The 16,066-nt window shown below is 36.3% G+C and overlaps 1 protein-coding gene across 2 annotated transcripts in view; it reads right to left on the bottom strand.

The window, feature by feature from the left end:
• Positions 1 to 343: 343 nt before the first annotated feature.
• Positions 344 to 16,066, bottom strand: part of LOC144437806 (ankyrin and armadillo repeat-containing protein-like) — a 46,430-nt gene continuing 30,707 nt past the window's right edge. For both annotated transcript variants that reach the window (XM_078126833.1, XM_078126831.1), the window contains exons 4-8: positions 8,907 to 9,063; positions 8,437 to 8,584; positions 7,838 to 7,957; positions 5,349 to 5,410; positions 344 to 1,260 (exon numbers count right to left, since the gene is read on the bottom strand). In XM_078126833.1, the coding sequence (XP_077982959.1) occupies positions 1,010 to 1,260; positions 5,349 to 5,410; positions 7,838 to 7,957; positions 8,437 to 8,584; positions 8,907 to 9,063 (738 nt within the window). In that variant the 3' untranslated portion in view covers positions 344 to 1,009. The remainder of the gene's footprint in view (positions 1,261 to 5,348; positions 5,411 to 7,837; positions 7,958 to 8,436; positions 8,585 to 8,906; positions 9,064 to 16,066) is intronic.

Here is a 16,066-nt window from a genome sequence, read left to right on the forward strand (position 1 = left end):
CACATTATTACTACAATTTTTTTTCAAAATTTTCAAATTTCAGTCACACCTCCAATATGCACATTAATCAACAGAGATTGTCAAAATTTCTCAAAAATGTTGATTCACCTGAAAGAAATCCTCAAATCCTGAAAGATTTTTAACGATGTCTTGAATTCTAACAATAGATACACAATATTATATTTTTCAAAACTTTCAAAATCTAACATAATGCTTTCATTTAGATAACAAAAAAAAGTTGCATCTTTCATAACTGGAAAGTCTCACAGAAAAGTTTCCAAAGAATTCACCCCACAATTGCAACCTGAGGGTGAAACTCGAAAACTTTTCTCCTGCCGATATTTCTATGAACATCCAAATCAAGTGCATATATAATATATATGGAAGAACAAAATTGCATATGAACAGTGCTAATGAGTCACTGAAACTAAAATACACATAAATGAGTTTTTTTAACCTTTTTTTTTCTTGTACGCGTTTCAAACCACGATATTCTGTTCAAACATTCTACTGTACTCACTTGTAAACATACAGTATATGCTGGATGGAATTATGGCATTACATTTTCATCACACACAGAAATTCACATTTGTTTGATCAAAATACTCGACCGGAACGTTTTTAAAGTGGGAATGAGAATGCAGGAAATAAAGGCATTTTTGTAAGCTTATATATTCTAATCCATATATTATGTCTGCACGCAGTGAGTGCCTATGACAAGCATAAACACTGAACAATGAACAATGAATGATGGATAAGTTTTAACTCGGGGTTCTCAAAATTGTTGTAATGTATGGTATGTAAAATCATGAAATTATTCTTCAGAACCCAAAGTTTAAGAAAATGCTTTTATCTCCTACAGAAGCATTCTGTCCTCTTTCAGTTTGGTTTCTTAGTGTAATTCATGTCTAATGACAGGAGTATGCCACTTCTCCTGTGACTCTAAATACTGTTCTTATTATACAAAAAACAAACATGTTACATTTCTTTCTCGTGATTCTGTGTTTCCTTACGCAACTTCACTCTGGAAGGATCTTCTTGTGTGAGCACTTGAACCCTGCTGTGATATACGTGGACTTGCCTGAGACATTCTCGGTGACTGGTCAGTCAAATTATTCAATGTAGGTGCATCTAGAGTTGCCTGTGTGTCACCGATCGTGGCCTCGTCATTATACGTTGTACTCAGCTGGTTGGTTGGCGAGCTTCGCTGGTGACTCATTCCACTCTCCCCAAAGCTCAGTATCGTGAACCGATGTTGCTCTGTTAGAAACAGATGAAAGTAATTAATGACAAGTAGTTGGATAAATCTATCCCTTTCCATGTCAAGAGGAAAAGAAAATTGAGGTTTTCTTATCTACTGTAATGAATCTATTTCACTACTCGAGTCTGAAGAGTTTCTTATATCTATGAGTAACCTCCGTAAAAGACAGGATAGTCAACCTGGCAAGCATTCTCTCTCCACAGCCTGTGAACTCAGTAATACAAACTCAATAATTTTTGCCCCACTTCACTATGAGGAAAAATTAGCATAACATTAACATATCTCCTGTTGACAATCAAGGTCACATATCCTTATATGGCCAACTAGGTCACATACATTAATTTGACAATTTATAAAAGAATCATGTGATTTCATCAACATAATATATGCATCACATGACTTATTTGAACCAATCAGCTTCTATGTATAATATCCATGCAGAATACTGAATTTGAATTACTGAGTTTGCAGGCTGTGAGGAGAGAATTCGCATAAGGTCGACCATCCAACATTCTATTTGATATAAATTACTTTAATGTGCAATTTTTATTTTGTTAAAAATACATAAAAAGTTTTATAACTGCTCATCATTTAAATCCATTGACATGATCTCATTTAAATATTTAATATACTCACAAAAATTTGAAATTTTTTCACAGGTATTTTAGGCGCAATTCTAAATTTAAACCACGCCTACATGTGCAGACAGCAAGAAAAGTTTTCTTTCTAAGTTTGCAAGTAAAACTAAAGATACTAAAATATGTTCACTTTATGAGTTTAGTCAGAATGGACTGACTTTTAAGTTGTAACCTAATCCATTCACCCTCTTCCATGGTGGAGGGGTCTATGCCTAATCTATATTTCAAATTTAGAAATAGTTTTTACAATGTGTTGTTTTCATATATTTTGTGTTCTCGATCGGTACTTTTTTAAAAATAAAACGCCTTCCACAATGGATGTTGTGGTCATAGTGCTGTGCAATTATTACCCCTGGTAACCAGCCACTCTAACCACCGTGCCTCAAATATATAAAGTGCAGAAAGTTTAGTAATTTACGAACTTAGTTAGACACCTACTCAAACCATCACCATGGTTACATGTTTAATGTGTCTTACTTTTTACCTCAAATTTGTAGCTCTACAAAACTAATAAAAAATTATTTTATTATGAAATTATGAGGGGTTATTAAGGTTGATTATTAATGTTGAATGTGTCTGAGAAATACAGGATTTCAACTTTTTGCTGTTAGTTTTTCCGAGAAAACTCTATTCTCAGTTAACAATCGAGTAAACAAAAATCGGGGTCACCATGCAAATTTTTTTGAAGTAGAGGTCAAACTAATGATGAAATTTACATATTTTAGAATCCAAAATGGTCGCCAAATACTATGTCACGTATGTGGGGAAATAACAGCTTGTCGACTGATTTCTTTGAAAAGAAGATGGTGAACCCCAAATTTCTTTAATGATTTAAAATGGACCAGATACAAGTTTTCCTAGTGCACAGTTTTGAGAGATTTGGACAATCTTATTGTCAGGAAAATTGGCTACCGATGCATATCTAACATTTTGTATTGATAATACTATTGAGAATGGAAAATTATGAAAGGTAAAGTCTGAAAACTAGAACCACTCCAAAGATAGGTAAACACTACTCTTGATAAGATCTGAAAAATATGCCAATGATATGCAAATCAATATGCAAATTTGGTCACCCCTTTATTTTTCAAATTCGTGGAGAACACTGATAGATGTTTCCCACTGAAGTATATACAATGATTGTGCTGTGTGATGATAGTGTTGGTAAGTATTGCACAGCACCTCCTGGTGTCCTGGTTAGTAGGTAATCACAGCCAATGAGAGCGCGAGATGTGATTACTACTAGTTACCTGTGTACATTTGCAATGTATACAGGTATCTATCAACAAAGGTGATAGTGTTGGTTTATGTTGTACAGTGCCCTCTAGTGGCAGTAATCACAGTGTAAATGTTGTTTTGGAACATTTATAAAGTGAAGTTTAAATGCAAGATCTTAGATTATAAAGAAATTAAGAAATATAAATAATGGTCGGTGATTGGACATAAAAAAGACTTAACAGTCAAAGTCAATATTTCATTACTTCAAACACTACTTGTAAATATCATAGCAATGGATGACTGAATGAGTTTTAGCTATCAATCAAGAACCCTAGGGTAACAGACGGAAAGAGAATTATTGGTAGAAACTCACAGTTTCCCACACAATCTACATTGTATAATTATTTTAGTGGTAAAACAACAAGAGAACTTTGACCAATATCACCTAACCCTTCCCAGAAATCTGTTTCATCTAAACATTGCAAAAAAAATGTATCTTCTACTGCCTATAGTATAAATCAGCAGGAAACAGGTAGAATCCTCGACTAGTTTTCTGCCTCAGTGGATTTTTTCAAGAGCTTCCGAGAACAATCTGTATACTACATGTATATGTAGCAGATTATATTTAGCTTTATGCCGATACAGCACAGTTTTGACAGACTGCATGGTGAAAGAGCATTGATTTACAGATACAATGCGAGTAGAAAGTGCAGTGCAGATGTGATGTGATGTGATGTGATGTGATGTGACGTGATGTGATGGAGATCTGACGACGATTTATATAAAGTGCCATGGACAGTGCTTTTTTTTTTAGAGCTGAGGAAAGACTTGCAGAGTAGAGTTACTCACCCGTCAATGGCTTTATTTGTGTGAGAAAGCAGGCAGAGGAATACAAATTCACATTAGTGTCAGCGGTAGCAGTCGTATGTTGTGAGACGAAAAAAAAACAAAGCAATCATGCAAAGAGGCACACACTTTTGATAATATCATGTTAGATCAACAGTATCAAAAATAGAACTGGCCCTAGAACTGTGGGAATACAATATGATTGGCTGTTTTGAGATTCATGAGCAATCTGATTGGTTGGTTTCAATTTACAAACAATTTTGATTGGTTGATTTTAATTCATTAGCAATCTGATTGGTTGGTTTGAATTTATTAGCAATTTGATTGGTTGGTTTGAATCTATTAGCAATTTGAACGGTTGATTTGAAATTATTAGATATTTGATTGGTTGATTTGAATTTATTAGGTATTTGATTGATTGATTGATTGATTAGAATTCATGAGCAATCTGATTTGCATATTCAAATTGAAATTAAAAAGTAATACACGTACATTGAAATATTTGATTGGCTGTTTTGAAGTCAGTGTTTGAAAAATGAAGAAAGAAATTTGTTGGCAAATTTAAATATCTAATATGAGTTCACAGGTTGTTGGTCATATGGCATATCTTTTTCATATTTATTATCAGGCGAGAAATGTTGAAGTCATTAGATAATAAATGTAAACAAATGATCTGATTGGAAGATTTGAATTTACTAGAGATTTGATTGGTCAAGTTTTATTTATCACATGACCTCACATCTGTCAATAAAATTCCACTGACCAATAAATAAAGTCTGCCAGATAAATCTACTACATGAAAAGCATTTTGCCATTGTACAGTAACATTTATGATCTAGGGCCAGTTTTGGTTTAAATTTTGGTATCAACCAACGGCTACGCTTGGAGAAAAAAAAGTTAGCAGTCAATCTTGGAAAATGCTAGTGAGAAAAAACACACATGCAAAAATGGACAGAAAAGCATACAGGTAAAGCAACAATATATATGGTAATAATACAGCAAACCCCTTAGCTAATGTTAGAACAATTTTCAGATTAAAAATAAACCAAATTGAATCATTTGTCAACAGAGTTTTAGTCAATTACTAAAGTTCTAATTCACACAAATCAAAAGCACTGAGATAATCAGTTCACATGAATTGCGCCCTCTAGTGGTGAAGAAGACATGTGGCTTAAATAGTTGAAACTAGCCAAACACACACATTTTCTAATTTTATATCAGCCAAGCAATCATAATCATGAATGTCAGAATGAGATAAAAAGAAATCAGACACTAGTGATTAATATTGGCAATGTGCCAAAAATTGTATATTAAAACTGCTGATAGAGGGGGCTATTCATGTGAGAGGTCTGTTGTGATTTGGTAGTTGTGAAATTCAAACTTACCATTTGGATGCTTGACTTGTGTCCAGTAGTCTGCTTTCTTGCCGACCAAACTTGGTCTATCACTGTTTTGATGAACAAATAAAAAATATGGACATGTTACTTTTGTAATCGAGGCTTCGGTTTACTAAGATAGACACAAACTAAAACTACTGTTGCAACATGTTGATACAACAGTGATAAGATATTGAATGGACATTAGTTTAATTATACTCTCAGTAGGGCAGCTCTTTGGAAGCTAGTTTCATAAACTTGCAGTGTACTGTTTTGGGACTTCCAATGTTTACACTATCTTGATCAGAGCGTGATTAGAATCGCATAACAGAGGAACCGATATCACCCACTTGTGTGTTATCTACCACAATCAGACAACAATAGTTTTTTAGTTTGTGTCAATCTTCGTAAACTGAAGCCTCGGTTACCAGAATCATTTTACTTTTTTTCTTAAAATGTGAAGTTTCATCAAAAGTAATATGGTTTTTTTTTTTGCTCCAATTGTGACAAATCCCTTAAATTTATAGGAGTTTTGAAATCATTTTCCGGAGGGGCTTTCTTGGTGAACTTGTCGTTTTTTCAAGGTTTTTTTTCTCATATCAATTGACTACCATTGCAATGGAAAGTTTACCTATCATGCTATAACATTGTAATAATATTCATTATACCATAATCATGCCAAATTATTTTATATGAACAGAAAATACGGATTATACACCCTGGTCATTCCACGTCACAACAACTCATGTCTACATCACTGGTTTTGCAATGCTCAAAATATGAGTCAAAACGTTCCAAAATTGTCATATTTTTCCTGATTTTTCACAAATAATCCTCAAGTATGTATAATTATATTATTTCCCAACATTTTCCTTCACTTAGCTCGAAAATACTCATGACCTAAGGGTTTGTTACTACTCATGTAGCCACTTGTAGTGGCAAGGCCCCTTAGGTCACTCGTATTTTCCTTGGTTAACAAAAAGAAAATATTGGGGAACAAATATCTAAATATTTCATGGTTGATCATTCCATGGATTTCACTTTCTATAATCAAAGCATCTGAATAATCCATTACATCCAGGTTATCACAAAGATAAAAGATTATGTAGTTTGGCCACTAGAGGGCACTGTTCAACAGCAGATGTTGATCAGAAGCCAAAATCATTCAGCACTATGGCAACCCCTGATGTGTTGAAAGCTTATAATACTGTAAACCAAAATATTTTCACTACTAGAAAATTTTACAGTCATCAGCTAGCTCTCAAAGACAATTTTTTACTAATTACAGACCGGTACATTTTGCTCATGTACAAGAAGGTATTTAGGTCACTATTTGAACAAAAATAGTTTAATGAAAATTACCCAGTTTACTGTAACTACACATCATGACATGTATAGCATAAGTGTTTTGTTAACATTTTATAAACCCCAATATTTTGCAAACCGAGACAGGAAAATATACTAAACTATAAACACATGGGGAATCAGAAATATATGCACTACACACATTGATCTTTGCTTGGAAACACTACACGGTTGATGAAAGCAGCAAAAACCTAGAATAAAATTTTGGTCACGAGGTCGCATTTTAATAAGATGACTTCAAGATCCATTTAAACCTAATGTGTTTTTTTTCTTTCCTGTTCATAACTGATTATGTAAATTGTATTCAATTAATATGCCACACAGTGTTAGTGTACTTCAGATTACATATCAATTATTCAAATAAAGTTAAGTGCTTTTCTTTTCTCTTGGGGATCTGTGAGGGACAGATGTTTTTCATAGAAATTGTAGTAATCTATATATTATTAGTTTAAGGCTTCCTGTGAGACCGATATGCTAACAAAACACAGGTTATTACTTGACAAACACAGGAGATCACAAATTCCATGGCATACAAAAATGTGTGTTTTCTAAAGGAGTTACGATTTCCATTAATTCCATGGCGAACAAATGCATGTAAATGTTCGTAAGCAGTCTGTGATTTTAACAAAAATAGTTCCAATGGCACTCAAGTACAATGCTCAATCTAATCACAGCTCAGAACATCTTGAACCAAATTTCTGACATCCATCCCGTGCTTTTTGAGTCTAATTTTTTTTTAATACTAAGCCCTAAAAAAATAACTGTTTGGTTCCGCTGACCTGACCCCGCTTAGTTTTTCACTGCCGACCCTAAACTTTTTTTTTTACATAAATTGAGAAAATTGTGAAGTCTTGCAAGAAATAGTGGATGCAGAAACTGACATCAACTTATAATTAAAAACTTAAAAGACAATATAAAACAGTTTATCTAATCTGGCTGTGCATATAACACAGAATCCATATGGAGAACAACGAAAACATAACTACCTGAACTAGACACTCACCACATGACAAACATAAATAAAAAAAATCTACCTACCCCACCTATTCTAAAATTGAGCGTAATCGGACAACTTTTTTTAGCACACACAAATGATCCAAACTGATAAAACAAGGGCATTATGGCATACTTACTCAATAGGGGGTAGTCCAATCTTGCGATAATGTTGCCAGTCGTCACTGAACTGTGTCGATACTTTGTTTTTCTTTGTGTGATATTTCAAGACTTTCATCAAATACGGATCCTTACGACACCTAGTTTCATAAAATAAACAACATATTGTATGTATCAAATCAAACACTGTATTTGTTGGTTTTTCAATATATCTTCTGTATTGTAAATTTCATGCTAAACGATAAATACAAAGAAATTCTGTCATAACTTTCAATGTTTTAACATCCAAGAGACGCTGGCAAGGAGAGTAGATTTTAATATAAGATACCCTATAAAAGCACAAGATTAATCTGATGCTGCTCTGAAAATTGCAAGTAATTGTAGGTGGTGTAAAATCATGAAATGACTTTCCTGAACCCATAGTTTGTGAAAAAGTCTTTAATCCTAGAGTGGTTTTCTCCTTTTTATATGCTTAGAACAGTCAGAATAATATTACAGATACCGGTACATCTTAATATGAAGCAAATATTTAACGAAAAAACCCTGATAAACTCGGCTTATGCCCCTTTAATGAATGATAGGCAATGAGTGTTACTGATTCTATAAGTCGGATACTTACTGGTTCAACATCTGACGTTCTGCTTTATGGTTAAAACTGAGGTATCCCAATGCTATAGCGGCTGACCCACGGACCTGTTCTGACTCACTCAGCATTAGTTGGCACAATAAAATCACTGCATTGACAGATACAATAGCTGCTGGTACACCTTAGTAGCAATAACAAGAATGCTATGTTTAGTATGGAAATAAACTAGTGACGGTGGTACAAAGACAACACATCGTATTCCCAAGTAGAGTTCATTTTTTATCCTTTGTTATTCTTTCCATCCTATGTGCAGACACACAGACATTCAGACACAGAGACGTTCAGACACACATACAGGCAAATGGTTTTATATTGAGCATTCTTACATACATACATACATACATACATACATACATACATACATACATACATACATACATGCACAGAGAGACAGACAGAGAGACAGAGACAGAGAGACAGACAGACAGACAGACATGTTTTACCTGCTCGTGTGTGTGCTAGCCGTGCTATACAATCAGATGCCAGTGCTTGTATTTCCTCATTTTTAGAGTCTTCTAAGAGATCTACCAGTAGTTTGATACCAATGGCTGATGACGATGCCTGGTCTTCATCTGGTATAATACGAGCCAGTGAAACAACCTGACAACGAAAAACAGACATGACAATGCTTGATTTGTTGGAAGCTGTCAATTAAAGAGAGAGCTTCCTGCAGTGTATTTAGTATGAGAATGTCAACAATGATGGAGAGATTAGGTAAACTATACTCTGATTTCGGAACTATCACTAGTAGAAAAAATAGTACAGTTTACGACACTTTCCGTACTATAGTTCAGATTGAGTTCAATTCTGTACTTTTATGCTGATGAGGTGGACGTTTCTGTACTTTCCCATTAGCGCCTGTCTAATCGGATTATACTCGATCTGAAAAATAGTTCAGATTGCGAGTCGGAAGTGATTTGAATACATTTGCATTTAGTTCAGAATATATTCATGAGTTCACCCCCATAACCGGGCAGTAAACAAATGAATATTCAAATCTACCGTGCTTGCAATCAATACGTACATAAACGCTATACGTGTAGCTAGTGTATTCGATACATATGTATGTATATAAGCAGGCTTATGATATGAACTACATGGTTAGGACGTACGTAGATTGTAATATCACAGGGCTCATTTTGAAATAAATGTTCGTAGTACGCCTTTTCATTATGCACTACATACCGCCACCACTAAACGTGTTTCACATTTCTACGCGTTTGATGCATAGTAATACAGATTTAGATGACATGACAATCGTTTCCAATAATAGTTTAAAATTGGGCCACAAATATTGCTAGTGTATGGAGCTTCTTAACAAACCTGACCGGCCAATAGCGTCAACAAACTCACAGTAGAGACGTGCTGACAGATTTGAGTCTGTGGACATTATTTCTAGCTAAGTAAAATTGAGTGACTATTGGGAATATTATATGGCATCCATGTCGTCCATGTCGTCTATAGTTTCTGACTGACCATGTTATGTACAACGTAACGCTGAACGAAATACGGTCCATCAGGAATTAACTAGACTAACCTCTATGGGAATAGTATTCTTGTCCATGTGTCGTTTATAGAACAATTAAGTGTTAGGGTGTGATCTTCACAGTAATAAACAAGCCTTTAGAAGAACAACAGGTATTCACGCCTCAAATATCTTGGGCATCATCCAAATTACGATCATGAGCACCAAAGTAAAGGAAATACTTAATGACGTTCGGCATGCAGAACCCCCCCCGGGCCCGTACCTATGGGTACATGCCCGGCATCCATGTAACTGTTATATCACTCTACGTGACGATTCTGAGGGCCCTCATCTCTTATTCTCTTGTTTTATTTCAATTATACTCATAACTCCTGTTTTTATAGTATAACTGTACAATTGGCTTCGATCAGTGCATTCCAGATTTTCATGAGTCATGAGTGCACATTGCACAGATATCTGCAGAATACTTAAAAGGATTATGGGTAATGTATGCATATGCGGGAAAAACAAACTGCTGTAAGGAGCATAGTCTCGCTGCCAGACTCGAGACTATCGTCCCTAATCTGTTTACCGAGCGGCGCAGCCGCGAGAATAGAGGGGGACTGGTCCCGCTCTTCTCGCGGCTGCGCCGCTCGGTAAACAGATTAGGGACGATAGTCTCGAGTCTGGCAGCGAGACTATAAGGAGCACTGACTTTGCCCTCATATCTTCATCCCATTTTGCACTGAAGAAGTTTCACATGGCTCTCATATTTCATATATACTCTTTCTAAATATATGGTGATGCAACATGAGTAAAAATAACTGGGGTTAACTAAGTTTGGTAGTCAATATAGCAGGTTTACCATCAAACTGACGCAAAATTTGTTTCAAATTTGTCTAGTAAAAACCGTTGGCCCAGTTGTCGATTAGGCTTACAAGTTACACAAAGCATGATAAGACACTGTGAATGGTGCAAATAAACAACGTGCGAAATGCCAAATACCAAATGCAAACAATACAAGCGAACAAAAGGGCCTGTATGCACTCTAATAGCCCGATATTTTGCCTAAAATCAGGCTCACATGTGCGAACGGTGTGTTTTTGACGTACCTAGTAGGCAGTGATGTAGATAATAGCCGGTTACCGGTCACAACGCCCAGCTATAACTTATAAGTATAACAGTTGTGGGACCGGCTTAGGAAAGTACTCAAACCTGACGATCATTGAACAAATTCTAAGGTTGGAAAATTAAATATGAGTTGCCCGGGAGTTCTAATAGCAAGTAAAATACCCAAAGTGTAAACAAAAAGATAAATTAATTCATAATTATTTGGAAAACATTAGACGATTACGCAGTAAAACAAGACTGGCCACGCTATCGCTAGCGAAAGCCTTCGAACTAGTTTCATAACGACCGGACGTTGAAGGAAGCGCGAAGCGAAGTGTGAGGTCAATGTGACGTCTCATGATGATGTATGATGCATCAACATGACGTTTACGTAGAGTTGCACTAAATGTTTTCTAAACTTCAGTGGAAAGAATTTTTGTCGATCAGACACTGACTATGTTTAAATTCTTAAAACATCTGAGAAAACTGAAGAGGGGAAGCAAAATGTGACACTGACAGACAAGCCAGACGTACGGCACATGTACAGAAGGCGAGGCACACCCTCTGATGCAAACTGGACAATTATCGTGCGTGTCACGTATAAGGCATCAGATGTAATACATGTAGCTAACCAAATATTCTTGTACTACAGTCTTTCTTGTAACAGGTATTGGAAATTGTCAGAAACCTGATGATTTTATGACTGAATAAGTTTCGATACGGAGACGAGAGAGAGGGGGAGACGGGAGAGAGAGAGAGAGAGAGAGAGAGAGAGAGAGAGAGAGAGAGAGAGAGAGAGAGAGAGAGAGAGAGAGAGAGAGAGAGAGAGAGAGAGAGAGAGAGAGCGGAGACCAAACTAGAGTCGGTACTCACCCCACCACGACATATGCATTTTTGTGATTTTGAAACGATAAAGAATGTTAATATGGATATTGGGACGATTGGAAATCGGACGATGTGAATCGTAATCGAATATCTCAGACCATCCACAATATATGTCGTGTTGACTTAGGCGATCCCAGAAACCATTCTTAGTTTACCCCTTTCACATATATTATCAACCATGCTAATGTTTTGAAACAAATCTCGATTAACAGGTAATTTAGCGCTTGAAAGATGGCGACGTCCATACCCCCCCCCCCCCGGCTGCACATATTTTAATATGCAATTATACATTACCCCCTCCCCATACACGTCAGAGAAGTACAGTATGGTACACTATATGACACACTGTAAGCTAACAGTGGAAATCAACTTCAGTGTCCATACATATCAGACATAGAGATTTCTTTACAAATGGATGTGGGCTCATTGGGCTGTAACCTGTACTTGGAAAAACTTAACCAGCAGAGTTTTCTTTTTGAATCCTATGTCTTGACAGAAACGGCACCCCCCTTCGATAACTAGTGGGGAGGGTGTGTCCCCCTCCCACAGTAGGCAATTGTTTGAAAAATAAGGACATGTAGGAGGCCATTTAGCGGCATAATATTTCAAACCATACACATTATTGGAAGCCATAAAGTACTTGAAAATTGTCTTCAATACCCAAATTGTACTCTCATTAAATTATTTTACAACTGTATTACCTACGCTTTAACTAATACATAGATATTTTGGCAGACACACACATTCGTTTGGCCATTGGCTGCCTAATAATTAAATGTGTGGTAGGTAAATGAAGTGAACAATTTTGCAAAGTACAAGGTAAACGATTGCTCCTGTGGTTTGAATGTTCAACAAAGTCTCCACACAGAGAGATAGAGCAAGAGAGAAGGAGACATACGGCGACGAGAGAGAGAGAGAGAGAGAGAGAGAGAGAGAGAGAGAGAGAGAGAGAGAGAGAGAGAGAGAGAGAGAGAGAGAGAGAGAGAGAGAGAGAGAGAGAGAGAGAGAGAGAGAGAGAGAGAGAGAGAGAGAGAGAGAGAGAGAGAGAGAGAGAGAGAGAGAGAGAGAGAGAGAGGCATACACTTATACAAATGTAAATTTACTTGGTAAACAACTGCTCCTGAGGTTTAATTTTGGTTCAAATCATGAGCAGAATATTCGGGGGCCCTTTCAGACCATCACAATTGTCATGCCCCCCTCCCTTTGAACCTCAATTTTGTTCATGCCCCCCCCCCCCGTAAATTCTGACTCCAGCATAATTTCAAGTTTATTCCGAGCTCGGTATTACAGGCATTCGACTAGAGTCTTTATACCTCAAAGATATACAACAGTCCATTTCTGTACAAGGCATATCAGAAACCAAACATTTGCAGTGTGGAGTGTCACAAAACCCTGTGCTTGGTCCACTCTTACACGCGTATGCTGTCTATACACATCACCACTTGGAAAGCTAATCCGACATCAAAATCTCAATATGCAACAACATGCAGACGACAACCAGATTTACCAATATATTTCCCCAATCACATACGTCAACTACAGTAACTAAGATGGAAACTGTTGCACATGATATTAAACGACCCAAAATAAGCTAGTTTAATGATGGCAAAACCGAGGTCCTCCTTATCACGTCTCAGTTCAACAGGCTTCCTCGTCTCATGAACCACATCAACATGGGATCGTCTTCTGTGCAGTTAGTGGATTCAGCATGTACCATTTGTGTAACAATTGATGACCGTTATAACCTCAAGAAGCACATCTCGTTGACATGTAGATCAGTTCTTTTTCACCCCCGAACAATAGGTCACATCATTGACAGTGGAGGGGGCCCCTCCACTGTCTATGGTCGCATACGCCAGTATCTTACAAACGGAGTTTGTCAGAACCTTGGTCATGCACTTATATCATCGATACCTGACTACTGAATGGCCCTTCTGTATGGGCTGCCAGCTAAAAACATTGTCCCTCTTGAACATGCCCAAAATACAGCAGCAAGGATTGTGTCAGGTACAAAGAAAACAGATGACGTCACATCGGTTCTTTCAATAACACAGTTTAGTTAGAAATCACACTGGCGTCAAGTGCAGTTACATAATATACCAGTAGGTAGGGCCTACATGTACATGTAGTCTCAGGTCACTACATTGTGGTCTGAGATGTAGTTTACACCACTATGACCTAAGAACTTGAACCAGGGCTGAGGAGAAGTGGTCTGAGGTTAAAGTTTTGCAGCTCTCGTTCAGCAATCTCAAAACATTTCAGCCTACTTCCCGTAATGAACACTTGTCAAGCATTTTTGTAGCTCCCATACTCAAAGACTACATATATGTTTATATACGACTCAAAATATAACACTGAAATTTACTTTGAACACGTTCAGTTTCAGTAGACCTATTAAAACCCAAAATCTCCACTGTATAATTTAATATCGGTAATAGTTTACAGTCAAAAACTTTTAAATTTAGTTTTGACTAGGAGTCCCCAAGTTTTGCAAGTTGACTCATGACCGCAATCATTGCTTTACTCGCTTGAGCTGCAAGCGCTAAATACCATAGACCACTGCTTGACATAATCACGCCTAGATATTCATAAAAAGCGAACAACGTCGAGTTTATGACCACCAATAACCACTTTTCAATTTTCTTAAGAATTTCATCTCTTAGTAAATACAATAATTTTAGTTTTGACATACATGTAATTTACTTTCAAAAGACAATGTTAGAAACCCCTACCCCATTGATTCCTGTGGGAACATGCCTTTCGTGAAGAAAAAATGGTTACATAACATTGAATTGTTGGAGAATGTCTATGTAGAATGCCACACTGATCCCATATCCACACCTTGAGTTTTATTTTTATTGTTCTTCAATGATCTCCTTCAAAGTAATAGTCTGGATGCCAATATGGTTTCTAACTAAACCACGTCTAGCCAAAAGCCCCTCAAATAGCACAAAAAGTTGTTCACCCAATCAGTGAAACCTAAATGTTTTGGTGATGTAAACAGTATATAAGTAGCATCATGGGCTGACAAATATACCACATTTGAACATTACTGTCCCAATAAACACTAACTTTATGAGGGACTGTGTTATTGGTTAGAGTTTTGTGATTTATTAACAAAGACATGGTGTTAATGACTGTGTGGGTGGCTGTAAATGAATTTTAAATTGCATCTCATGCATTTCAAGACTTCTAGAGTAACGACTCTGACTATACTTTGAGTGGAGGTATAAATGGTAATGATACAGTATAGGAACTAGACTATCAAAGTAATTACCTTGTCCAAAAGACTACAGTCGGATATTAATCTCACCATTAATGCCTGAATTTATGTCTATCAAGGTGGATCTGATAAGATCATGGAAATCGAGAAACTTTCATCACTTTGGACTTGAGCATTGAATACATTTGTGAAGTACTCAGACCATGATTCATGTTTTTTTTTAGAGATTAATTCCACTAGATCGTCCACTAAATCGTCCACGAAAACAAATACATTCTATCATTCCACCATGTCACTCAACAACGCGCATCGAATTCTATCACTTGAATTTCCGTTATTTAGTCGTCTGAAGATCGTAACGGCCTCCGTACCATAACTTGTGTACTTTGTGTAAATACAGCTCTACTTCTCAGTATTGAGCACTTTTCCTTCAGTTTATGACTTACCTCTTATATATATATATATATATATATATATATATATATATATATATATATATATATATATATATATATATATATATATATATATATATATATATATATATATATATATATTACCACTGCTCGGTTGACGGCAACGCGGTCAAAGATATCGGGTTCTTTGCACAATACACGTGTATATAGAAATGATGTCCCTTAAATTTCCCCTCTTTTCATTCTTGCTCTTTTCAACTACAATATAGATTTTGATAATTTCCATAGGTCTCACGAGATATACTCTTCAAGGAAAAACAAGTTCGTGTCGGGGTTTGACACGAGAATAGTCTGTGCTTGGAGTAATTATACTGTCAGTATAATTTCTCAAAGGTATGTGCATGGCTACTTCCATGGTATGTGTTATCGTGGAAGTTTAAACATTATTTATACTTTAATGGTGTTATAGATTTTGACCCAAGCTATGCATGCCACGGTCACAAG

This window comes from Glandiceps talaboti, chromosome 7 (assembly GCF_964340395.1).
Source record: "Glandiceps talaboti chromosome 7, keGlaTala1.1, whole genome shotgun sequence".
Taxonomy (NCBI): Eukaryota; Metazoa; Hemichordata; class Enteropneusta; family Spengelidae; genus Glandiceps; species Glandiceps talaboti.